Here is a 27,040-nt window from a genome sequence, read left to right as displayed (position 1 = left end):
TTCTTATATAGTAGTGTAGCGACTAAAATTGTTTGTGTATGTGAATTCAATAATTTTTTCTTTTGTTTAAAGCCTTGATTTTATTTTTATTTTCCTAGCACGAATATAACCTTTGTTATTTTTTTTTTCATTTATGGTTTTGAGTCATGTTTGCTTCTAAAACCTGAACACTTAAGTACCTTTGATCTCTGAATTTGGTATCTCCACATTAGTCAATTGTTTGACATATGTTCCTTCCTCTGCCCTAACTTCAATTGCATCTTTGTTGTCTAAATCCTTTGCTCCTGTGCTGATATTGTCCTCGATTGCTGGATTGTTAGTTTCCTGGATGAATATATGCAGCGTAATAATAGCAAAATATTTGTTAGACAAGTTAGGAAAATAACTGATATTTTGTTTGTTCAGATGAAGCTTGATATACATGTAAATTTCTACTCTTTTACTTCAGTCATGGCTTACCTCAACAACCGTGGACTTTCCATCAAGTTCAATTTCAGGTATGCAGCTGTGCTTGTCATTATCAAGAACTTCTGATTCATCAATGTTCACTGTTTCTTGCTGCAAAGTTTGACCACTATCATCTTGGACAAAGGCAGGAGTGGGTGAACTTGTCTGGAATTCTTCCTCTGGGATCTGAGTTTTGGTTTTTTCTTCGATCTCGTCTGCCTCTTCTTCATGTAATTTTACATCATCAGTTCCTTCTAGTTCGTTGGCAGGAGATGCTTGAACCGTGTCATGTTCCTTGGTACAGTTATTGGTGTTTATTTCTGCACCCTCCTCAGTGACAAATTTTTTTATTAGCACCTCCCTGTTAGATTTATCTGTGACATCTTCTTTTGGCTGTGTCTCTTGTTTACCACTCTCCTCAACTACTTCAGTTCTGACCAGTACTACATCTGCTATTGGTTGCAGAGCTTCTTCATCTTCTGGCACACATGATTTTATAAAATTGAGATATTTCAAGCAATCATTTACACAAATACTGTATATCTTACGATTGAAGTACGTATAAAAGTTCTCTTGAAAACTAATGTAGTTAGAGTTCCACAAAAAGCTCCTTTATTTGTCGAAATAATTACTTATGTCTGTTATCGACATATAGTAGTGAGTAAAATTATCTGTCATCGAATGACACTAGTGTTTTATTTTATTTTTTCCTTTCATCATTATAGTCAGAGTTCCACAAAAAGCTCCCTTATTTGTCGAAATAATTACTATGTCTGTTATCATCGACAATAGTAGTGAGTAAAATTATGTGTCATCGAATGACACTAGTTTTTTTTTTTTTTTTTTTCTTTCATCATTTTATGTGGTTTGAATAATTTCTTTAGTCAAATATCCCGTGTCTATTTTTATTTTCCTGGGATGAATATACACTTTCTATTTGTTGTTTGGGTTAGAATTTTCGATCAAAGTCATTCCTAAAATTCAAAAAGTTATTACCTTCGGTTTCTGGCTTTGGCATCTCCGAATCAGTCAATTTTTTGGCATCTATTTCTTTCTTTACTCTGATTTCAGTTGGATCCTTTTTGTACAAGCTCTCTGATACTTCAGTTTCCTGGTTGAATTTATATAATATAATTTAAAATATTGCTAACAGGTTATAAAAATAAACAATTTTTATTTGTTCACAGAAAGGAAATATATAGTAAATTTTTACTTGTCTACTTCAATAATACCTAACCTGTAAAACAATGGCCTTTTCATCCAGTTCAATCTCTGGTATGTAGCTCTGCTTGGCATTATCCATCACTTTTGATTCATTAGCATGCATTGTTTCTTGATGCGGAATTTGATTAGTATCACCTAGGACAAAGGCAGGAGCATGTGTCTGGACTTCTTCCTCCTCTGAGTGTGTTTTTGTTGTTTCTTCAATTAATTTTTCTTTTTCCTCTTGATTGAATATAGCCTCAATCCCTTCTTTCTCTTTGGCATGATCTGTTGGACTTTTGTTCTTTTCCTCAGCATAATCAGTGATGTTTGTTTCTAGATTTTCCTCTGTAACATATTCTGGTGTTTTCACCTTTTTGTTAGATTTGTCTGTAATATCTGCTTCTAGCTGTTTGTCTTGTTGACCACTCTCCTCATTCAGTTGTGTGGCATCTGTTTTCTCATTTTCTCTGATTTTAGTTTTTTCCTTGTCTGAATTCTCCATTACTCTGTCGATGTTGTGCTTTGTTTCAAATACTTCGATTTCCTAATTGAATTCATACAATGCAAGTAAAAGATTTGTGTAATAGATTACAAAAGTAAATTTGCTTTTGTTCACAGCAATACATTTGTAAATTTTTTCTCTTTACTTCACCAATGCCTAACCTGAACAACAGTAGGATTTCTGTCATGTTCAAATTCTGGTATGCAGCTTTGTTTGGCAGTAGCAATCACATTTGATTCATTGAGATGGAATGCTATTTGCTGCTCAGTTATATCGGTATGACTTTTGACAAAGGCAGGAGTGGGTGATGTCGTGTGGACTTCTTCCTCTGGTGTAAGGATTTCTGTTACTTCGTCAATCCTTTTTTCTTTTTCCCTTTGATTGAATTTTCCGTCGTCTTGAATTTTTTCTGTTAGAAATTTAAGAAATATCTGAAGATATTATCTCTTAGAATATTACGAGTATCTTATATAATCTCTTTGGATTTATTCTTCTTTTATAGTTTGATTTATTTCGTCATTTACTAAGAATCTTTATAATTATAGGAATATCTTTTTAGAATCAGATTTATTATATTTACAGGCATATCATATCATGTAATACCATTAACATATATTAAATGGACTCTTAAGAATTCCACACAGTTTTCTCATCTCTTCGATCTACTTTTCTCTCTTTCAACACCTTTGTCCCTGGAATGAGATGTTGGAACCTCTTCTTGTCTCCCAGTCTGATTAGTGGTTTTATTTCTGCAGTTTCCTTCGTAAAATATTGTGATGTTTGCACCTTTTTGTTAAATTTCTCTGTATCATCTGCTTTTGGCTGTATCACTTGTTGACTAGTCTTTAGTTTTGACTGATACAGCGTTGGCTATTGGTTGCTATCATTCACACAAAAAAGCTGCATATCTTTCTATTTTATCTTAGCATTATAAAGCTTTGTAAAAATATAAGTAGTCCCAGGGCCACAAACACTCCCATATCGGCACAAAAGAATACAATGTTTATGTTGTCATCCACATATAGTAGTTTATAAAACTGTTGATGTCATCTAATCTAACGATGCTAATTTCTTCCTCCCATGAATATATGCTGTGTTTTTTCTTGGTTTTGGTTTTTGAGTCAATTTCGATTATAAAATTTCAAATCTTAGTTACCTTCGGTTTCTGACTTTGACATGTCCAAATCAGTCAACTCTTTGGCATCTGTTCCATCCTCTGCTCTGATTTCACTTTCATCCTTGTCTAAATTCTCTATTACTCTGCTGGCATTGTCCTTTGCTTCAGATACTTCCGATTCCTATTTGAATATGTACAAGTATAAATTTTATATAACAGGCAGGGAAAATAAATGATTTTTATTTATATATACAGAAATATATACTTATTTACTTCACTAATTCCTGACCTGAACAACAATGGCAATTTCAATCACTTCTGATTCATTAACGTTTACTGTTTGTTGCTGCGGTATTTGATTAATATCACTTTGAACTGATACATAAGTGGATGATCGTATCTGGACTTCTTCCTCCAGTAACTGAGTGTTTGTTGCTTCAATTCCTTCTACTTCTTTCTCTTGATTGAATTTATCCCCAATCCTTCCTCTCTCTCTGACATAACCCTTTGGGACCTCTTGTTTCTCAGTATAGTTAGTGGTGTTTGTTTCTACAACTTCATTAGTAACAGATTCTGGTGTTTTCACCTCTTTGTTAGATTTCTCTGTAACATATGCTTCTGGCAGTATCTCTTCTTGGCTACTTTCATCAAGTGCTTCGGACCTGACTGATACTGCATTCGCCATTGTTTGTTGAGCTTCATCTACTGGCATACCTGATTTATTAAATTGAATTAATTAAAGTAGCCATTTATAAAAAAGGCTGCATATCATACTATTTTAATAGATTTATGTGCTCTCTTGAAAATTAAAGTAGTCGCAGTGACACAAATGCTCCCCAACTACCCAAAAGAATCTCTATGTATGTCATCATACACATAGTAGTGAGTATCGTTTGTGTCATCTAAATAACATTTTTTTAATAGAAATGAGAGTACTTAGGCATCAACTATGTTGTTTGCCATCCTAACTATTTTGGCACCACAAATAACATCAATCATATGCAGCACCTCAAAATATCATAAAAGAAATCTAAATAACATAATTTCTTAATTTTTATGTGGATTAAATAATTTTTCTCTCACCTTGAGCCACATTTTCTTTTCCTGGTGTTAGATATTGTTTGATATTATTAAGATATTGTTAGATATTGATAACCACAATATCAAACAATATCTTCTATTTAATCTTTTTATTTTCAGTTACTCTTTTTACTTGTACCTCTCTTTATTATAAATAGATTACCCCTATGTGTGGTTTATACACAAGGGAGATTAATCTCAATCTCTATTTTCTTTATTCTCAACATGGTATCCAGAGCTTAAGGTCTCTTTTCTTTTCGTTGCCGTTGCCTCTGCCGTCGCCACTGGAGCCGCCGCCTCTACCAGATCGCCGCCGGAGCACCGCCGAACCGCCGCCGGACCACCGCCAGACCTTCGCCGGACCTTGCCGGACTTTCGCCAGCCCTCTGTTGCTGGAGTGCCAATTCTGACCGGCAACCTTGAAGCCGTGCCTCCTACATGGCGTCTTCCGCTGCCTCTTCCCATTCTGAAAACTCTTCTAATGTGTCTGACCCGTCCATCTACACTAACTATATTAATGTACACTTATCCATTGACAAGTTAACTGGCCATAATTATGCCACATGGTCATATGACGTCCGCTTATGTTTTAAGAGTTAGAGGTATCTTGATCATCTTGCCCCGAAAACATCTACTCTCACTCCTGCTGAGAACGACCGTTGGGAAACCATTGATGCTCAATTATGTGTGGTTCTTAAGGGTACTCTTAATCCTTCGTTAAAGCAACTTTTTCGTTCCTACGAAACATGTGCTCAAATCTGGGAGCATGCCAAGTTATTATACACCAATGATACTCAATGTCTCTATGGTGTCTGTTCTAAATTTGCAACGCTTATTTCCTCTAAACATCAAGACTCTATGACTGATTATATGGGCAAAATTCATGCTCTATTTCATGAATTCAATGAATTATTGCCTCCTTCCCCGACCCTGCCACGGAGATCGAACAACGCTCAAAGTTCTTCATGCTCGGAGCATTACACGGGCTTGCTGATAAATATTCACATATTCGTGATCAAATTTTGGGTTCCCCGGTTGTCCCCACCTTAACTTCAACATGCTCTACTCTTTTGCGTGTACCAGAACAACCTAACACTGATACACCTGCTTCTGTTGATGATTCTTCTGCATTGGTATCTCACCACGATGACCGGACTCGCCCTCGCAAACAGGGAAAAGGGCGTCCTAAGTGTGACCATTGTGGCAAGCTCGGTCACAAGATTGACAAGTGTTATGCATTACATGAGTGTGAACATTGTGGCAAGCCAGGTCACAAGATTGACAAGTGTTATGCATTTCATGGACATCCTCCTCGCTCTGCTGCAGTTGTTCAGACCAACCTTTCCCCACCTTCCTCTACTGAGGATCTTCCTTCTGTTTCACCTGATACACCTGCTATGTTCAACAAATTTCTCAAATGGTATAAGGATCATGAGTCTTCTAGTTCCATTGCATCTATCGCTCACACAGGTACATCTTTTGTTGGTCTGACTCGATCTTCTTCTCTTGGTCCTTGGGTGTTTGATTCAAGAGCCACTGATCATATTACTGGTAACAAATCTTTGTTCTCTTCTTTATCCTCTCCTAATCATTTACCTTCTGTTACACTGGCTGATGGTTCTAGAGTCTCATCTCATGGTATTGGCACTGTTAAACTTTTTCCTTCTTTAACCATTGATAATGTTCTTTATGTCCCTGGGTCTCCTTTTAACCTGTTGTCCATTAGTCGTCTAACTCGTTCTCTTGATTGTGTTGTTTCTTTTACCCACAATTCCGGGTGTTTACAGGACCGGAGTTCGAAACAGGTGATTGGCACAGGATGTGAGTCTCATGGTCTTTATCATCTCCGTCCTTCTACACAAGTTGGTGCAGTTATGGAGTCTCCCTCTCTTCTTCATGCTTAGTTAGGTCATCCAAACCTTGCTAAGTTACAGCAGCTTGTCCGTGCCTTGTCCAAGTTATCTCATTTGGTGTGTGAGTCATGCCAATTAGGCAAACATAGTCGTACTTCCTTTCCTCGTAGTGTCACACGTGGTGCTTTATCCCCTTTTGCCTTGGTTCACTCTGACATTTGGGGTCCTAGCCGCGTTAAGTCTACATTAGGTTTTCAATATTTTGTTACTTTCATTGATGATTATTCTAGATGTACTTGGTTATTTTTAATGAAGCATCGTTCGGACTTATTTCATATCTTTCAATCTTTTTTTCATGAAATTAAAACTCAGTTCGGTGTTTCTATTAGAGTTTTGCGCAGTGATAATGGCTGTCAATATCTTTCTCATTCTTTTAAACAATTTATGGTTTCTCACGGTATTCTGCATCAAACTTCTTGTGCTTATACCCCTTAACAAAATAGTGTAGCTGAACGTAAAAATAGACATCTTATTGAAACCACTCGCACTCTTTTAATTCATGGAGCGGTTCCTGAACATTTTTGGGGTGATGCTATTCTTACTGCATGTTATCTTATTAATCGCATGCCTTCTTCGGTTTTAAAGAATAACATCCCTCATTCCATTTTATTTCCTCATGACCCTCTTCATCCCTTACCTCTAAGAGTTTTCGGGTCTACATGTTTTGTTCATAATTTCAGTCCTGGTCTTGACAAGCTTTCTCCTAGATCACATAAGTGTGTTTTCTTAGGGTTTACAAGATCACAAAAAGGATACAAATGTTTTTCTTCTTTTCTTAATCGTTATTTTGTATCTGCAGATGTCACCTTTGATGAGTTCTCCCTTTATTTTAAGAGTCAAACTTCACCTCTACCTCCATCTAGTCCTGACACCTCTTCTAATACCCTTAATGTTCCTCTTGTTTGTGACCCTCTTACTGTGTCTTCTTCACCATCGGTTCCTGCTCCACAGTCCGCTTCTCCACCACCTCTTCAAGTTTATAGTCGCCGAAACCGATCACAACTACCACCATGTGACTCCACTCAAGTGCCAACTGCTCTGTCTCCTCCGGCTCTAACACCTGAGTCTAACCTTCCCATTACCCTCCGAAAAGGTATGCGTTCTACTCGTAATCCCTCTCCCCATTATATTGCTTTGAGTTATCATCGCTTGTCATTACCTTTTTATACATGTCTTTCCTCTCTTTCTTCTGTGACCATTCCAAAAACTGTCTGTGAAGCTTTAGCCCATCCTGGTTGGTGTCAGGCCATGACAGATGAACTAAATGCTCTTCATAACAGTGGAACTTGGGATTTGGTCCTGTTACCGTCTGGGAAATCTGTTGTTGGTTGCAGGTGGGTGTTTGCTATCAAAGTTGGACTTGATGGTACTGTTGATCGCCTCAAAGCTCGTCTTGTGGCCAAAGGTTATACTCAAATTTTTGGTTTGGATTATGGCGATACTTTTTCCCCCGTGGCAAAGATGGCTTCTGTTCGTTTGTTTATCGCCATGGCTGCTCTTCAACAATGGCCTCTTTATCAACTGGATGTTAAAAATGCTTTCCTCAATGGTGATTTGCAAGAAGAAATCTATATGGAGCAACCTCTTGGGTTTGTTGCTCAGGGGGAGTCTTCTGGGATGGTATGTCGTCTTCGCAAATCACTATATGGCCTAAAACAATCTCCTAGGGCCTGGTTTGGAAAGTTTAGCAATGTTGTTCAACAATTTGGTATGACTCGGTGTGAAACAGATCATTATGTTTTTTATCAACACTCGAGTGCTGGATGTGTTTACTTGATAGTATATGTTGATGACATCGTTCTTACAGGGAGTAACAACCATGGCATCTCTCAGTTGAAACAACATATCTGTCACCATTTTCAGACAAAAGATCTTGGCAAACTCAGATATTTCTTGGGTATTGAGGTGGCACAATCCAATGATGGTATTGTTATATCTCAAAAAAAGTATGCCATGGATATTCTGGAGGAAACTAGGTTGGTGAGTTCAAAGTCTGTTGATACACCCATGGATCCCATTACTAAACTTCTACCAAATCAGGGGGAGCCTATATCTGATCCTGAGCAGTATAGAAGATTAGTTGGAAAATTAAATTATCTTACCGTTACTCGTCCTGACATTTCTTTTGCAGTCAGTGTGGTAAGTCAATTTCTTAATTCCCCATGTGAAGATCATTGGAATGCAGTCATTCGTATCTTGAAGTATATTAAAAGATCCCCTGGAAAATGATTGTTATATGGTTCTAATAATCATACAAGAGTTGTTTGCTATTCAGATGTTGATTGGGCAGGATCTCCTTCTGATAGAAGATCTACATCTGGGTATTGTGTCTCCATTGGTGGTAACTTGATCTCGTGGAAAAGTAAGAAACAGAGTGTTGTAGCAAGATCCAGTGCAGAAGCAGAATATAGAGCTATGGCCTCAGCTGTATGTGAACTTGTTTGGCTTAAGCAATTGCTTCAAGAGTTACAATTTGGAGATGTTACTCAAATGATACTTGTGTGTGACAATCAGGCTGCTCTTCATATTAGCTCTAATCTTGTCTTTCATGAGAGGACCAAACACATTGAGATTGATTGTCATTTCATTCGAGAAAAGGTTTTGTCTGGAGACATCAAAACTGAATTTGTTAACTCAAGTGATCAGTTAGCAGATATTTTTACTAAGTCTTTACGGGGGCCTAGAATTGATTATATCTGTAACAAGCTTGGCACATACGATTTGTATGCTCAGCTTGAGGGGGAGTGTTAGATATTATTTGATATTATTAAGATATTGTTAGATATTGATAACCACAATATCAAACAATATCTTCTATTTAATCTTTTTATTTTCAGTTACTTTTTTTACTTGTACCTCTCTCTATTATAAATAGATTACCCTATGTGTGGTTTATACACAAGGGAGATTAATCTCAATCCCTATTTTCTTTATTCTCAACACCTGGCATTAATATATTCATTATCTTTGTTTCTGCATTTAAGATTTGGAGTCATATTTGATTCTAATATTTCAAAACCTAATTACCTTCTCTTTCTGACTGTAGCATCTCCACTTCAGTCGATTTTTGGGCATATGTTCCTTCCTCTTCCTTGATTTCTGTTTCATCCTTGTGATGTAAATTCTCTGCTACTGTGATAATTTTATCGTTGGTTTCTGAATTTCTGGTTTCCTGGTTGAACACATGCAATATGGGATTTGTGAAACAAGTTGGGAAAATAAGTGCTTTGTTTGCTCACAGGAAGCTGATATACATTTAATATATTACTTCACCAATGACTAACCTGTACAACAGTGGTGTCTTTCTCAAGTTCAATTGCAGCTATGCACCATTGCTTGGCATTATCAAAAACTTCTGATTCGTCAATGCACAGTGTTTCTTGCTGATGGATTTGATTACTGTCACCTTGGACAGAGATAGGAGTAGGTGATCTTGTCTGGACTTGTTCCTCCTGTAACTGCATTTTTGTTTTCTCTTCTACCCTCTTTGATTCTTCTTCTTTACTGAATTTTCGATCATTCTCAATCCCTTCTTTCACACTGACAGGAGATGTTGGAACCCCTTCTTTTTCATATGTATAATTAGTGTCGTTTATTCCTACAGTTCCCTCAGTAACATATTCTGGTCTTTGCTCATTGTTTGATAGCAATTTAGCATCTGCTTCTGACTCTATCTCTTCTCCACTGCCCTCATCAACAACCTCGGTTCCCACAAATACTGTATTGGCTATTGGTTGTTGAGCTTCATCTATTGACACACCTATTGTTATAAGAATGAGTTATTGAAATTAATCATTTACACAAACGTTGCATATCTTACTATTTAAATACATTTGTATGCTCTCTTGAAAATTTGAAGTCACAGGCCACAAAAAACTCCCATGTTGGCCACTAGAATTACTGTTTATACCTTATCATACACACAAAGTGGTGAGTAAATCATTGTGTCATCTAGAGATGCTAATTTTTTAATTTTGTGTGGATGAAATGATTTTATTTTTTCATTTAAAGTGGTGTTTGTTGTTTCTAAACATGAATATACACTTTTGCTTGTTTCTTGGTTTAGGCTTCTGAGTGAGATTCAATTCTAAAATTTCAGAACTAATTACCTTCTATTTCTGACTTTGGTATCTCCACATCTGTCAATTGTTTGGCATCTGTTCCTTCCTCTGATCTGATTTCACTTGCATGCTTCATATCTAATTTCTCTGTCAGTATTCCAAAATTGTCCTTGGTTTCTGGTTTTTCAGTTTCCTGGTTGGATACAGACAGCGTAAGTATAAAATTTGTATACGAGGTTAGGAAAATAGAAGAATCTTATTTGTTCATAACATGGTGATATGTTTTGTTAGTTTTTACTTGTTTACTTTTTGCCTAACCTGAGCAATAGTCAGTTTTGTGTCATGAGCAATTTTAGGTATGCAGCCCTGCGTGTCATTATTCTTTATTTCTGATTCGTCAATGTACAATGTTTCTTGCTGCCAAATTTGATCAGTATCACCATGGACAGAGGCAGGAGTGGGTGATCTTGTCTGGACTTGCATTTTTATTTCATCTTCTACCCTTTTTGATTCTTCTTCTTTACTGAATTTTCGATCATTCTCAACCCCTTCTTTCACACTGACAGGAGATGTTGGAACGTCCTTTTTTTCATTTGTATAATTAGTGTCGTTTATTCCTACAGTTCCCTCAGTAACATATTCTGGTCTTTGCTCCTCATTGTTTGGTAGCAATTTAGTATCTGCTTCTGACTCTATCTCTTCTCCACTGCCCTCATCAACAACCTCGGTTCCCACAAATACTGTATTGGCTATTGGTTGTTGAGCTTCATCTTTTGACACACCTATTGTTATGAGAATGAGTTATTGAAATTAATCATTTACACAAGCGTTGCATATCTTATTATTTAAATACATTTATATGCTCTCTTGAAAATTTGAAGTCACAGGCCACAAAAAACTCCCATGTTTGCCCCTAGAATTACTGTTTATATTGTATCATTCACAAAAAGTGGTGAGTAAATCTTTGTGTCATCTAGAGATGCTAATTTTTTAATTTTGTCTGGATGAAATGATTTTATTTTTTCTAAACATGAATATACACCTTTGCTTGTTTCTTGGTTTAGGTTTTTGAGTCAGATGCAATTTTAAAATTTCAGAACTAATTACCTTCTATTTCTGACTTTGGTATCTCCACATCTGTCAATTGTTTGGCATCTGTTCCTTCCTTTGATCTGATTTCACTTGCATGCTTGTTTTCTAATTTCTCTGTCACTATTCCAACATTGTCCTCGGTTTCTGGTTTATCAGTTTCCTGGTTGAATACAGACAGCATAAGTATAAAATTTGTGTAAGAGGCTAGGAAAATAGAAGAATTTTATTTGTTCATAACATGGTGATATATTTGTAAGTTTTTACTTGTTTACTTATTGCCTAACCTGAGCAATAGTCAATTTTGGGTCTTGTGCAATTTTTGGTATGCTGCCCTGCTTGTCATTATCATTTATTTCTGATTCGTTTATGTACAGTGTTTCTTGCTGCCAAATTTGATTAGGGTCACCATGGACAGAGGCAGGAGTGGGTGATCTTGTTTGGACTTGTTCCTCCTGGAGCTGTGATTTTGTAGGTTCTTCAGTCGTTTGTTCTTCTTCTACTTGATTGCACTTTCCAGTATCCCAAATCTCTTCGTTCTCTATGACATTAGATGTTTGCACCTCCTTGTTTGATTTCACTGTAACATTTGCTTCTGGACTACTCTCATCATGTGCTTTGATTCTGACTAATTCTGCTATAGCTATTGGTTGTATAGTTTCCTCTTTCGGCACACCTTTTGTTACAAAAGAATTTCAAAAAGCAAATACTTAAACAAAGATTGCATGTTTTACTTTTTTAATACAAGTTGTGCTGTCTTGAAAATTAAAATAGTCACAGTGCTGTCTTGACCAAAAGAGTTACTATGTATTTTGTTATGTCAACAATCATATTTATTAGTCCATATTTAGTAAATTATATTAGAAATGTATAACCAAAATATTCCTAAATCTTAGGGACCTAATTATATTCATGAATAATAGGGATCTGATTATATTATTTAATAATAGGAATTGGTTATATCCCTAAATCATAGGGATTTGATGACATTAAGTGAAGTTGTTATATTTCCCAAATTAATTTTCCAAGCTTGTATATGTATCTGATCTACTCTTAGCAATAAATTATTCTATTATACCCTAATATTAGAGAATTGCAAAGCTTCAACTGGTGGCATTCCTGATGTTATAAAAGATCGGATATTGTAAAGAATCGTTTGCACAAGGGCAGTTTGTTTTACTATTTTAATTCATTTATATTATTTTTTAAAATTAAAGTTGTCATAGTTCCACAACAAATTGCTTTATTGGGAAACAATAAGCTTTTGAAATAGAAGCCTATCATTTATCTAGTTAAAATGAAACTAAATAGTAGTAGAAATCATGATTTTTAAAACCACATACTTTCTGTAGTGTCTTCTAGCTGCATTTTTGTTTCTTTTTCTGTCCCTTTTTCTTCCTCTTGATTGAACTTCGCATGGGGCATTGAAATCTCGTGCTCTATAGTATCAACAATGGGGTTCATTTCTGAAGCCTCTCTATCCAAATACGGATGCTTTATGCATGTGGTCTCATTGTTCTGTGCTACAATCTGGGGTTCTGGTTTCGCTTCACTTTCTGCAGTGAGCTGGCATGCCTCTTCCTACACCCATATGTCGGTTTAAAAAAATACCGTCAGAGTGTTAACATTTTTTATTCTGATATAAATAATATTTTGTGTTACACAAATTTACTTGTTCAAGTGTGAATATAAAAGGTATTATTTGTTTGTTGTTATTTAGTTTGGTTTGTTTGGTCCGAACCTCCAGAATTTCTTCTTTTTTGTCGAATTCATGTTGCAGTGCTTGCTCCTCATTTGCATATGTCACTGCAAGTCCTGCTTCTGGTTTTATATGTCCTTTACAACTCTCTTCAATTGCTTTGTTTCCGACCAATTCTGCACTGGGTAATGTCTGCAGGCCTTTATCTTCAGACATCCCTATTGTTAAAGAAAGATTATATGGTAAGCAATCAATTACCTGAGGCTGCTGTTACTATTTTAACACTTTCGTATCTTCTCTTAAAAATTCAAAAGGTCAAAGTGTCCCAAGAAGTTGCTTTTGGGGCCACAAAATTTCCATGTATGGTTATCATCCACATATGGAAGTGAATAAAACTGTGTCATCTAAAGAAGCAATTTATTTTATTTTATGTGAAAAAAAAATTGTTTCCATTCAAAATGCATGTGTTTATTTTTCTTTTCCTGGTTTAAATATCATTGTGTTTGCCTTTTGGTTTTGGCTTTCGGGTATTCAATTGTAAGACTTCAAAACATAATTACCTTTAGCTTCTGCTTTTTGTTTCTCTACATTAGTTGATTGTTTGACATCCGTTGCTTCCACTTCTCTTATTTCATTCGCATCTTTCTTCTCTAAATTCTTTATTGAGTCTGATTTGTGGACATCATCAGCTACTTTTGTGCTACTTTTTGGTGTGACGTGCCCTTCTATTATAGAATTTGCAGTGACATTCTGCATGCTTTTTTCTTCTGATTGTTGGTCTTCTTGTTCTTTTAATATTCTGATGTTGTGCTTGGTTTCAATTTCTACAGGTTCCTGGTTGAATATATTTAAAGTATGAAACTAGTATACAAGTTAAGAAAATTGTTTGTTTTTGTTCACCGCAAACATACACACACACACACACACACACACATATATATTTACTTGCCTACTTCACTATGGCCTAACCTCAATAACTCTGTCAGGTTCCTTTTCTGCTATGCAGCTCTGGGCGTTATCAATCATGTCTGGTTGATCTTGATTAAGTGGTTGTTCCTTTATGATTTGATCAGTATTTTGTTGGACAATATCAGGCGTAGGCAATCTTAGCTGGACTTCTTCCTCTGGTAGACCTGTCATTATGCACTCGAGATGTTTCAATAGTTAAAGCCTTACAATTTATTGTGATTCTAACAGACTTTCAAAACTATAGGTGCCAAATGCCGTTTCTCAGCAAAAATTGTGTTCTTAAGGATATTGAGAAATAATGAAATTTTCAGATAGAAGCCTACAGTTTCTTGGGGTCAAAATTAAACTGAATACAAAGTAATAGAAATTAGTGAAGTTTTAGCACATACTTTCTGTTTCAGTGTTTACTAACTGGGTTTTTATTGCTTCTTCAATTGCTTTCTCCTCTTTATCTAATTTCTCATCATCGTCAGATTCTGCACTGCTCTTCCCAGTGTCAGTAACTGATGTTTCATCATTTTTATGTGTTTGTTGCTGTGGGATTTCGTCAGTGTGACCTTTGACAAATTCAGAAGTGGACACTGCTGGCAGGTCTTTATTATCAGGTGGACCTATCATTAACAATTGAGATATTTCTTTGATATCACCCATCCAAAGTTAGCTAAAGTAGCTGTTTAGTAGTCATTTGAAACATCATGTCTGGAAAAACTCAGATTTTTACTGGCATTTCACGCTACTAATAAGATCAAAGTTAAGTTAATAATTTATACATAATGTTAGAATATAATCAGAGGTTACAGATTTCTAGAAAATCAACCGTTACATAATCTCGTAAATTAGGATGATTGATTCCATATTATTGAGTCTTTATTGTAATTGATTCTATTCAATAGTATAAATACATATTGTGTGGTTTGCATTAGATACACAATACATTCAGAACATGTAGAATTCTATATGCTATCAGTAGTTTAAGGTTTTGATCCAGAATTTTTTCTTCACTCTTTTTTTTCTTTTCTTTTTCGGGTGAACAGTACCCAGCCATTATGTGCCCCTTTGCTCTATCACCGAGCACTTTCTCCTCCAGTGCCCTGCTGCTGTTATTAGGAACTTCTTCCTCCGGCAACCACCACATTTTGTTCTTTGTTCCGATCTGCCACTATACGTGCGGCCTCTTCTCGACGTGTCCGTCTCACATGCTTGTCTCTGCTTGTTTTGTTTTTTTCTCACTGTTGTGTCACTACCCACTTGCTGTCACACTCTACCCTCTTCCGCACACCCAGGCGGCCTGTTTTTAGCTCATTTCAGGTACTTTTCTCATGGCTTCCGAAAGCTCACAATCAAGTGCCCCATCTATAGTTACTTTTACCAATGTTCCGCTGATTCCATGTGAAAAATTGATCGGGACGAGCAACTATGGCTCCTGGGCTGCTACTATCTAGCTATGGTTTCAGGGTCAAGGTTGTGTTGACCACTTGACCAAACAGGCCAAAGACATTCCAAGTAATTATCAAGCCCAATGGATACAAATTGATGCCTCCTTGTGTAGTGTTTTTTGGTTCTCTATTGATGTCAAATTGCAGCCTCAATACCACGCTTTTACTACATGTTATGATGTTTGGAACAAAGCCAAGAGAGTATACTCCAATGTTGTTCATCGCCTTTACAATGTTGTCTCCAACCTTATCATTGTGAAGCTGGAAAATAATGATATATAGACATATCTTGGTAAGCTCGATCGCTTAATTGCTGATTTTGAATTGCTCATGCCTTTCACTAATGATGTAGTCAAACATGCTGAACAACGTGGCAAGTTTTTTATGGTTCTTGCACTTGTTGGACCTCCTACTGAGCTTGATTCTGTCCGCAATCAAATCTTATCTGGCACAGTTGTTCCGTCTTATGACACCGTTAATGAACAGTTACTTTGCCTCTCAGTTCCTCACATGTTTGGTCATTCTCTCGTACCTCCAACTGATTCCTCTGCTTTATACTCCCAATCTTCCTACTGGGGTGGACGAAGTGGAACTCGTGGTGGATATCATGGTCAACGTCCTCACTTCAATTTTTGTCAACGGTATGGCCATACTAAGGAAGAATGTCGTACAAAGGCACAACAACAACACAAGACAGCTAATATTGCTCAAATCATTTCTCCAAAACCATCATATGAGGTTTCAATTTCCGTTGATGCCTATAATGAGTTTCTCCAATACAAGGCAGCCATGCAACCTACACAACATGTGGTCGCCGTTACTCAGTCTGGTAATCCTCTAGCCTATATTTCTCAGTCCTCCTCTCTTGGATCTTGGATTCTTGACTTCGATGACCATATGTTTGGTAACAAGTCTTTTTTCTTTCAACTGACTTATTTGGATTCTTTATCTTCTGTTACCATGGCAAATGGCTCTCAAATGAAAGTTAATGGCATTGGTCAAACACAACCTTGTTCAAGGATCGGTGTACCGGACAGACAATTGGAGCAGGACATGAGTCTCGAGGATTATACTATCTGTCACAATCGGTTGCTTGTATCTCCACTGCATCTCAAGCTCTTGAGCATCAATGCTTACATCATCCTCGTCCTACCAAAAATGCGCCTTATGCTTCCTAGTTTTTCTTACAGTTCGTCTTTTCAATGCGAGTCTTGTCAGTTAGGAAAACACACTCGTCATACCTACAGTACTCGAGTTAATAAAGGCGTTTCGTCACCTTTTGCTTTAGTTCACTCCGATATTTGGCGTCCTAGTCGTGTCTATTCTACTTTGGGTTTTTATTACTTTGTTACTTTCATTGACGATTTCTCTCGATGTACTTGGTTATTCTTAATGAAAAATTGTTCAGATCTTTTTTCTATATTCCAAGGTTTCTCGACTGAAATTCAAAATCAATTTGGCACCACTATTAAAATTTTACGCACTGACAATGCTCGTGAATAAATGTCTTCCCAGTTTTAGTCTTTTCTTAGTTCATAGGGTATCATACGTCAAACATCTTGCTCTCACACACCTCAACAAAATGGTGTTGCTGAAAGAAAGAATCGACACTTGGTTGAAACTGCCCGTACCCTTCTTCTTCACCAAAATGTTCCTCTTCGATTATGGGGAGATGCCATTCTGACAGCATGTTATTTGATCAACCGCATGCCTTTGTCCGTCTTTAATAATCAGGTTCCTTATTCTCTCTTATATCCCACACAAGATCTTTACTCCATTCCTCTTTGAGTCTTTGGTTGTTCATGTTTTGTCCATGACCTTACTCCAGGTAAAGATAAACTTTCTGCCATGTCTCTCAAATGTATTTTCCTTGGTTACTCACGCCTTCAAAAGGGCTACTGTTGTTTTTCTCCTCAACTTCAACGATATATAGTTTCTACTGATGTCACCTTTTTCGAGACTACCCTGTTCTACACTTCTACTATTGAATGTCAATCTTTCAATTGAATCTTTAGAAGTCTTGTCTGTTTCGACTCAAGTAATTGCTTCTCCACAATGTCCAGAAGTCTTGCCTCTTTCGACTCAAGTAATTGCTTCACCTCAACGTCCTTTGCTTCAATACCATAGACGGGTTCAAACTCCAATTGTGACTTACACTACTAATCCTCAAGCATCATCTCCTGCTCCAATCGCCCCTACGGCCACGCCTCCTACACCTGAACTTCCTTTCGCGATACGAAAAGGTACTTGTTCCTCTCGTAATCCGAACTCTCAATATGCTTTTACCATTAATTATGATCGTTTGTCTCCATCCTATTTCTCCTTTGTTTCTTCTTTTCCATAGACAGGTTCAAACTCCAATTGTGACTTACACTACTAATCCTCAAGCATCATCTCCTGCTCCAATCGCCCCTACGGCCACGCCTCCTACACCTGAACTTCCTTTCGCGATACGAAAAGGTACTTGTTCCTCTCGTAATCCGAACTCTCAATATGCTTTTACCATTAATTATGATCGTTTGTCTCCATCCTATTTCTCCTTTGTTTCTTCTTTTGATTCTGTGTCTATTCCTAAGACTACAGGTGAAGCCATGGCTGATCCCGGCTGCATCAGGCAATGGTAGAGGAGATGGCAGCCTTACATTCTAATGGCACATGGGAACTTGTTCCTTTACCTCATGGCAGGCAAACTATTGGCTATCGTTGGGTTTATACAGTGAAAATTGGACTTGATGGTCATATTGATCGGTTAAAAGCTTGTTTGGTCACCAAAGGATATACACAGATTTTTTGTCTAGATTATGGGGACACCTTTTCTCCTATGGCTAAAATAACTTTTGTTCGTATCTTTCTGGCTATGGCTGCTATTCATCATTGGCCTCTTCATCAGCTAGATATTAAAAATGCATTCTTACATGGTGAATTGCAAGAAGTTTATATGGAACAACCCCGTAGTTTTCTTGCTCTCGGTGATTCTCGTCTTGTTTGTAAGCTTCAACTGTCTCTCTATAGTTTGAAACAATCTCCTCGGACTTGGTTTGGTCGTTTCAGTTCTGTCTTAATTCAGTTTGGCATGACCAGGTGTGAGGCTGATCACTCTGTCTTTTACATCCATTCCTCTTCTGGAAAGTGCATTTACCTTGTTGTTTATGTTGATGACATTGTCATCACGGGTAATGATGAGCCTGGAATTCGACAATAAAAAAGAGCACCTTTTACAGCAATTTTATACGAAAGATTTGGGCCCTCTCAAATATTTCTTAGGCATTGAAGTTGCTCAATCTGCTTCTGGAATTGTCATTAATCAACGTAAGTATGCCTTGGACATTCTTACTGAAACTGCTATGCTTGACTGTCATCCTTGTGATACTCCTAAGGATCCTAATATCAAGCTTCTTTTGGGTTAGGGGGAGTCATTGAAAGACCCGGAAAGATATCGTCGCCTGGTAGGCAGACTTAACTATCTCACCATCACCATACCCGACATTACTTTCGCGGTTAGTGTGTTAAGCCAATTTCTAAATGCTCCTTCTGATAGCATTTGGGATGTTGTATCACGTTGAAATTGATTGTCACTTCATTAGAGAAAAGGTGCTCTTTGAAGAAATCACTACTGATTTTGTCAACTCTAGCAATCAATTGGCGGACAATTCATCAAGTCTCTTAGAGGCCCTCAGATTGAGTACATTTGTAACAAGCTTGGTGCATATGAAATATATGCTCCAGCTTGAGGGGGAGTGTTAGAATATAATCAGTGGTTACAGATTTCTAGAAAATCAACCGTTACATAATCTCATAAATTAGGGTGATTGATTCCATATTATTGTGAGCCTTTATTGTAATTGATTCTATTCAATAATATAAATACATATTGTGTGGTCTGCATTAGACACACAATACATTCAGAACATATACAATTCTATACATAATATCATACACTATTTACTTTTAATGCAAGTCTTTGATCTTTTAATGCAAGTTATTCATTTTAATGGCACAAACACTGGAGGCCATATCTGAGTGAAAAATTGATTTTTTGAGGTGGTATGAAAAATAATCAGTTTTTAGTTGGAACCATAATGTTTCTTTTATTTTATTTTGTATGGTCAATATTTATTTCACTAAAGTAAAAAAATGTTGGTAAACGTTGACCACATACTATCTGTTGCACTTTTTAATAATTGCATATCTGTTGCTGCTTCCATCTCTTTTTCTTTCTCAAGTGTGAACTTTCCTTCATCCTTGTTCTCTAACTCTGCAGCGCCAACACATGCTGTAGTTGATAAAGTTTTCAGGGTCCCATCTGCAGGCACACCTATCATTATCCAAAATAGATATTCAATGCAATGATTGACAGTGTTGTCTATTTTAATATTTTGTTCTACAATCAATTTGTTTCTAGGATGTAAAAAAAAAGAGCAGGTTGTAAATTTTCAGAACATAATTACTTTTTTGTTTTAGATATTTGTAATTCCACTTCAGTGGCTTTGTTAATACCTATTGCCTTCTCTGACATGACTTTTCCATCTTTTTTTATCTCTGAATTATCAACAGAGTATAATTCAAGAGTCTTTTCTAGTGGTTCCTCATCACAATTTGATTTTATGCTGCTTTTCGTTGGCAACTGTTCTGAGTTGGAATGCTTTGCAATCACATTCTCCGTGCTGGGTGCTTCCGATTGGTGGTCAGCATGTTCATATTCTGCTGTATCTTTGCCCGTGAATTGGGTTTGATCAATTGCCTGTTTGCATGTTGCATCAGAATCAAATTTGTATTACAAAAAAAGAAGAAAATAAATGATTGGTTGTTTGCATGGATGCAACATGGGCATATTATGTTAGAATGAATGAAATTATCTGCACGTATGTTGTACTTCATTAGTGTCTAACCTCGAGAGCTTTACTCGTTTCGTCTAGTTCATTTTCTGGCCTGCAGCTCTGGTCATTATCCGTTGCTGTTAACCCTTCTTCCTCCTTGTATGTTTCTTCCTCACAGATTTTTACAGCCACCTCAGTGGGGTTAATTGCCAATTCAGGTATTGTTGACATGTGTTCATGTTCGTGCTCACCTGTCATTAGAAAATGTTAGATGTTCGTAACTATCATACCCTCAAAGTTGGCTAAAGTTATTTTCTAATTTCTAATACATCTGATAGATATCCTGTCTCAAAACCTGGAACTTTTCCTTGTTCTTCAATACTTGATTTTGGTATTGATTCCGTCATAACCATTCCTTCTGAATCTCTTTGCTTTGACCAGCCTGCAGGCACTTCAGTTTGTTTTTCGCTTCCCACAAAGACCTTACATGATTCTTGATGTATTTCTTGAGGTCTTATTTCGGAGACTTCATCAGTCTTGCTACTATCTGCATTCCCTTTTTCTTCTACCAATGGATATTTAGAATTTACATCATTTCCATGTTTTTGCGGAAATGTTATCTCTTCACTTCCAATATTTTTAAATGACTTAACTAATGGGACACACTGCAGAAAGAAAGGTTATTCAGCTCAAGATTTTCAATTTAAACAAAACAGTATTATTATTTAAAGTATAACATAAATACTAAGCTTATCTAAATTAAATAAGATCTCATGCAAAGTTGAGGCTTTCTATATTTTTTAAACAATACAGTGCATCATTACATCTCCTAAAACTATAGTTTTTCACTGACCTCAAAGTTGATACAACTTTCTGTTATTTTCTACATTAACTCTTTTCTCAGGATCCCTTTCTAGTCTTCAATATTATTTTAGCTCTTTTGCACGAAGCTTCCACTTCACTCTTTATGGAACCAGAATTACATGTCAACTATGTTTTTCATGTTTATTCATGTTTTTCTGAATTAGTTTTGATTTTTTTTTTCCAATAGCCTCTGAACCCTATTGAGTTCTTTCCTCTTCATTTTCCTCCTCTTCCATATATATTTAGCACCACCAGAATTTTTGTTTTATCTTATTTTCTTTAATATCATCCTCTGCATGTGACACTTACAGTTACTTACACTTGTCTTTGGTCTCCTTATCTTTTTATACGTGGCTTGGATTCTTGGTTTCCAAGTTAAGGGTTTAATTTAAACTTTAGGTCAGGAGAAAGAGGTTTTTGGATAAATAAACTTATTCACTTTTTGTACTTTTTGTGTTATCTTATTCATGTCATTAACAATACAAGGTTTATAATTTTTGTCGGTGGTACTCCTAATACGACTAGTACATCAATTATTCAACGACCAGTAAATTATCTATACTACTATAAACAAACGACTAGTATATTAATTATCAATTATTACTATAACATAAACTTTATTGTAATTAAGTTTACCTAACACTTTATTGATCTGACTGTCACTATATTCATGTTGTTTATGTTTTACCACTTTGCACACAGCTTAGCTTTCATCATTGTTTCTAGCGTTTTGGTTTCCAACCGAGGTTGCAAATTTATACTTGATTGATCATTACATCAGAAAATCTCGTGGCTTTTTCATTGCATTCTAGATCAACATCTTTTTCTCATATTGGCCTTGTGTTATCAACTATCTGGGATCATCATCTGCTTTCCTGTAGATGCATGTTAACTCTTGGTTCTTCAGCACATGCACTTTCATTCATGAACCAGCAATCCCAGAAACTCAAGCTATTGGATGAAACACACGAATGATTTTATCTTATATCTCTAATAGGCACTCACATAATAACCCTTTGGATTTGAAGCATGGATAACGTATCGGCACACTCTGTAGTTTCCCATAAAATAATGTTGATCTTCCTCATTTTCCCGAAGATTCATCAACCATACCTAACAGGGTACAGGGAAGACTTAACGATATTGAATGAGGTTGTACCTCGGGATAAGCCTATTTTTCAAACTAGAACAATGATGATTCACACATTATAAAGTGGTCAGTGAAACTATATATGTTTTACTCTACTTCTCGATAAATTTGGGATGATCTAAGAAATACTTACTTTCAGGAATGATATATCTGTTCCCGAGTTAGAAAGTAAGATCTTGAAACAAGATGTATTCTTTGGTAACTACTACAGGATAAAACTAGACTAGTATAAGATTTTTTAATCTTAAAAACCTGACTCAGTTTGTTGATCGATATCAGATTTTCAAGTTCTTGTTGATTGCACATCTTAAATATGAATCTATTGTTCGGAGTGAAGAGGCTTATAAAATGATCTGTGTAGGAGGTGACAAAGGAGTCTCGGGCGACAAGCCACATACTATGATCATTCTCCCCTAGCAAAGCCATTGGGGATGTCATCATGCAAAAACACTTTCATTTTGTTTTGATGAATTGTTCCGGAAAGTATTTTCAAATCTGGAAAATGTTTTGGAATTATTTTCAAATCCGAAAAATGCATTCTAGTTTCGGAAAAATGCATTCTAGAATGCTTGTTTCTAACTTTTGGAAACTATTTTTAGTGTTTGGATTGTACAAATCCAAAAAGAGTAAAATTCATCACAAGCCCACTAGAAAGATCAACAAACTCACGACTAAAGGATTACATTTGACTACTAAAATGAGTTGTCTCAACTAAGAACATTTATTTATTTGAATAATTGACGAGAGTCTTACTTGAGATCTAGGATTTAGGGTTTAGGATCTTAACTTTTTTATTTTTGAGATCTTTTTAAGACCAACGCCATGAATGAAAAGGGTAGAAGAAAGTTATTAAGATTTAAGTTTTTTTTTTTTTTCCTTTTTTTGCTCTTCTAATTAGTTTGTGTCCTTTTTATTCTATTTTTGTATGCACATTCCTCCAAATCTTCATATAGCTCGAAAGCATATTGAAATGTTTGTCAAATAATCTCAAACACCCCCTCTCTCTAGCATGAGTGCTCGTCTATGATGTCAAGTTTCCTTGTAAATCCAATGAAAGGATAATCTTAAAGTTTATTGTGGAAGAACCTTTGTTTCCTATATGCTATTCTATTTTTTTTCTCTTAACAACACTCATTTCCTATATGACTTTTATTAGAATTTGGACTGTATCTTGCCTTAAGGAACCTAGTTGGGGTGCTCTCTTTACATACTCAATCAATGTTGTTTGAAGCATCAATACTTCAATCTGCTTTATTTACCTTTGTTAATTTGTATTTGATATTGATATTCTAGGATATTTTAGTGTTACGTATTAATGAAGTGTCTAAACCTATGAAGCAACAATATGTATATTAATAAGTTATTTAAAAGTTGATTTAGTGTTAAAAGTTGAAAGGGAGAGTAGGAGAGGTTTCAAATTCAACTCCTTCAACTAACATTTGGGAGATATAAGGTTGGTTTGAAGGGTTTTAGAAGGGAGGGTAAGAGAGGTTATGAGTTCAACACTCCCCATTAATAAAATACTAACTGTATTAAATAATTTATATCAAATAAAGCTACAAGAAACATATAACTATGTGTAATGTAAAAGCATATAAAGGTTATTTCTTCATGAATCAAAGATAGAAATTTTTTTCGAAGGATTATTTGAGGCAATGGTATTGATAATGTTATTTTATATGTAAATAAATGAAAATAATTTATAAATTTTTAGTTTGGAAATGTTTGAGAAATGCAGTTTTAATTTGGAATTGTACAATTACTATTATATATTTATAATGTTTTGATATGTAATAATACATTTTAAATATGTACTTAGCATGTCTTATATAAATAACCATAATACATTTATCTTATTCGATTGGAGTATTAACACACTAACCTTAGACCTCTAAAACTAGACATTATTAGCTTAAAGTTTACACAATTAGATATTTACTATTGACTCAATAGTAAGACTAGAATAATTAACACTATGTAGAAAACACTTTTAAAATCAGTTTTAAAATCAGCTTATATGTTTTGGTTTTATGAAAATCGAAGCATATAAAAATGCAGTGACAGTTTTGTAATTTTTTCCCTAACCATCTCAGACAAGTAATATATTGGTAAGAACCTCAATGTTATGAACTTTATTTGTTATATAAATGTATTCTAAAACATTCCCTTATCATAGTTCAATTGTTGGATATAACATGTTGTTAGGGAAATCAACTGCTAAGGCAAAAAAACTTACATGGTTGTCCCTTTAGGTTTGGTATTTTGTTCCATAAATTTATAATTGTTTGATTCCTTTTCTTTCTTAATAATTTCTATTTGTGTTGATATATTGTAGTGTAATAAACAAACCGACTCAAATGAGTGCGGTTACTATGTAATACAATGGATGACAACCATTGTTTGTGGTTGTTTACAACTAGTTGGGAAACGATAATATTTGCATAGAATCAAATACTTTGCAACTTTGTCTTTTTTATATACTAATTGAAATTATTGTCTTTTGTGCAAAAATTCAAAAGTATTCAATTGATAAGTTCATAAAGTATGGTAGGACAGTTTGTACAAAATTTATAATAAAAGTGTTGTAAGACAAGACTGATAGTTGAGTTTGGATTTTGGATGATTCTAGGTTTGATAAAATATGTTGTTCTATTTTTGTGTTGGTCCTATCTCAATCTGTGCAGGTTTAAAATGTGGGAAGAAACAAAAACAAAAAAATTATTTAAAAAAAAAAACGCCTTCATTAGGCTTTGATTATACCAAAATTGAAATATAAAAAGAGTATTTGGTCTCGGTTTTGTTAATAACCGAAACATAAAGGAAGTATTTGACCTTGGTTTTGATAATAATTGAAGCTTAATTCATGTTCAATTTAAAATTATAATTTAATTTTAATGATAGTTTTCGGTTCTTGCCATAACCGAAACTAAATACCCTTTTTAATTTAAAATTATTTAACTTTAAGGACATTTGGGCTCGGTAATGGGTATAACTGAAGCCAAATACTCTTTTTAATAAAAGAATTGTTTAATTTAAAGAGTATTTAACTTTGGTTCTAGGTCTAATCAAAGCCTAATATCCATTAAATTAAACAATTTTTTAAAATCATAAAGGTATTAGGCTTCAATTAGCACCTGTAGATTAGCATAATATTGACTTTTTGGCTTCGGTTTATAACTGAAGTCAAAAAATCATCCTTTTTACCTCGTTTTGATATGTTTTAACTAATGAACCGAAACAAAATTGTCAAAAGAACCAATACCAAAATACTTTCCGACACTGGTGGGGTCTTTTCCCTTAAAAGAAACTCCACTTTTACATTTAAAGTCCAACCCCAACTATGTTATTGAATCAAATTTATTGATATTGGAAGAACTGAGGAACTCAAATAAGTCTAACCGGAAACTATAAATTTATAGTCTTAGAATTAGTCCTAAATTCATTAAAATTGTTACTTAGCCTCAGTCATGTGTCAAGCCTACGTGGTGAAAGGGTGTATTAAGAGAACGCATGTTCCACATTGACTAGATCTAGGAATAAACTTGAATAATGTATTAAGTGGAGAACAGCACTTATCAGACAAGTTGGCTGTGAGATTGAATTAGTTAAACACAATCCAAAATATAAAAACTAATAATTTTTTATTTGAAATCTATTTTACTAAGTGGAATATATTTTGTAGATAACTGCAAAATTTGGTGCTTAAGAAAATGTGACTTGTATTCCTTCACTATTCAGAAGGTATGCGATCTTAATATATTGAGATAATTGTTATCATAAATATCTCCAACCATTTATTTTTTTGGTGTCTAAGTATGATATAATACTTAGGTATTGATCCTAGTGATGTTAAAGGAGAAAATGATCTAATATGGGAAATTTGAGTCTGACATCGAGTGTTGTGAGACGAATGGTGAAGTATTTAAGCAGTTGTGGTGTGTTATAGTAATTTGAGTATTTGGGGTTTATAATTCCCACTCTTTGCTTGAGAGCTCAGTTCTTATATATCCAATAGTTTCATCAAAATACCTCATAATCAAAGGCAAAAGGAAATATTACTGCATAATCAAGTTACCAGGAACATCAAGCAGAAGAAGACAACTTTTGACAAAGATAACTAAATCTAAGTATTTGGTTGAGTTAAAGAAAGCTAAGTGTGCAAAAATTGAGTGATTAGAAAGCTGTATAGAAGGACATACCACAGGAGATGCATCTTCTGGAGAATCGGTTTCAGCTTCCATGTTGCAGGCCTCACCAACTCAACAGAGGCTGCAGTTGCATAAAAAGTATTGGTGATCTTGTATACTGTTCTTTCACTTTCGTATCCTGAAGCACTATAGTTGTACCTCACTTCGTTTGCTCTGTCAGAACTTGGTTAATTCCAATCTAAACTCAGACTTTGTGTATATAAGTGTGTGCATGTTTGTATTAATACACTTGGATTTCAGCATTACTAATTGCCACAACAGTGACAGTGCCACTTGTAATATGGTCCTGCTCATAGATTAGTCACATGAAAAATTAATCAATTTCTATTTTTTTATTATCAACACTTCTAGTCAGACAGCGAAAGCAAGCATAATCATTTATCCTTATTAAGTTGGCTTTTGTGGAGTTAAGGATCCTGATATGAATAGGAAAATAAATGTTTGAAGGTTATTTCACAACTCTTAAAATAGTAAAATAATCT

General features: G+C 35.3%; 2 protein-coding genes across 24 annotated transcripts in view; one reads left to right on the top strand and one right to left on the bottom strand.

The window, feature by feature from the left end:
* The window catches only part of LOC114184829 (A-kinase anchor-like protein), a 45,746-nt gene extending 18,979 nt beyond the window's left edge, over nt 1-26,767 (bottom strand). For 8 of the 23 annotated variants that reach the window (XM_085673735.1, XM_085673742.1, XM_085673736.1 and 5 more), the window contains exons 1-23: nt 26,550-26,766; nt 20,692-21,001; nt 20,409-20,587; nt 20,017-20,260; nt 19,679-19,834; nt 14,473-14,694; nt 14,084-14,247; nt 13,675-13,948; nt 13,157-13,332; nt 12,759-12,996; nt 11,703-12,091; nt 11,434-11,578; nt 10,645-11,108; nt 10,375-10,519; nt 9,550-10,025; nt 9,293-9,437; nt 3,562-3,986; nt 3,312-3,453; nt 2,317-2,564; nt 1,685-2,197; nt 1,444-1,558; nt 460-926; nt 180-324 (exon numbers count right to left, since the gene is read on the bottom strand). In XM_085673735.1, the coding sequence (XP_085529861.1) occupies nt 180-324; nt 460-926; nt 1,444-1,558; nt 1,685-2,197; nt 2,317-2,564; nt 3,312-3,453; nt 3,562-3,986; nt 9,293-9,437; nt 9,550-10,025; nt 10,375-10,519; nt 10,645-11,108; nt 11,434-11,578; nt 11,703-12,091; nt 12,759-12,996; nt 13,157-13,332; nt 13,675-13,948; nt 14,084-14,247; nt 14,473-14,694; nt 19,679-19,834; nt 20,017-20,260; nt 20,409-20,587; nt 20,692-21,001; nt 26,550-26,591 (5,824 nt within the window). In that variant the 5' untranslated portion in view covers nt 26,592-26,766. Of the gene's footprint in view, nt 1-179; nt 325-459; nt 927-1,443; nt 1,559-1,684; nt 2,198-2,316; nt 2,565-3,311; nt 3,454-3,561; nt 3,987-9,292; nt 9,438-9,549; nt 10,026-10,374; nt 10,520-10,644; nt 11,109-11,433; nt 11,579-11,702; nt 12,092-12,758; nt 12,997-13,156; nt 13,333-13,674; nt 13,949-14,083; nt 14,248-14,472; nt 14,695-19,678; nt 19,835-20,016; nt 20,261-20,408; nt 20,588-20,665; nt 21,002-26,549 lie in introns of those variants that run through there. The other 15 variants (XM_085673740.1, XM_085673751.1, XM_085673748.1 and 12 more) reach the window with 8 other exon arrangements.
* LOC114184830 (uncharacterized) lies at nt 14,721-20,032 on the top strand. Its single transcript, XM_085673757.1, has 2 exons — nt 14,721-17,979; nt 18,096-20,032. The coding sequence occupies exon 1, from the start codon at nt 15,850-15,852 to the stop codon at nt 17,020-17,022; it is 1,173 nt and encodes a 390-aa protein (XP_085529883.1). The 5' UTR covers nt 14,721-15,849; the 3' UTR covers nt 17,023-17,979; nt 18,096-20,032.
* Nucleotides 26,768-27,040: the final 273 nt, after the last annotated feature.

Source organism: Vigna unguiculata, chromosome 5 (genome assembly GCF_037176805.1).
Source record: "Vigna unguiculata cultivar grain cowpea cultivar isolate G323 ecotype 2 chromosome 5, ASM3717680v1, whole genome shotgun sequence".
In the NCBI taxonomy this organism is placed as follows: Eukaryota; Viridiplantae; Streptophyta; class Magnoliopsida; order Fabales; family Fabaceae; genus Vigna; species Vigna unguiculata.
The sequence above is the reverse complement of the archived record's forward strand: the minus strand, read 5'-3'. Positions and strand labels throughout refer to the sequence as shown.

Bases quoted from the DNA above. Each gene is read 5' to 3' on its own strand.
- LOC114184830 (XM_085673757.1), top strand. From the start codon at position 15,850: ATGCCTTTCACTAATGATGTAGTCAAACATGCTGAACAACGTGGCAAG.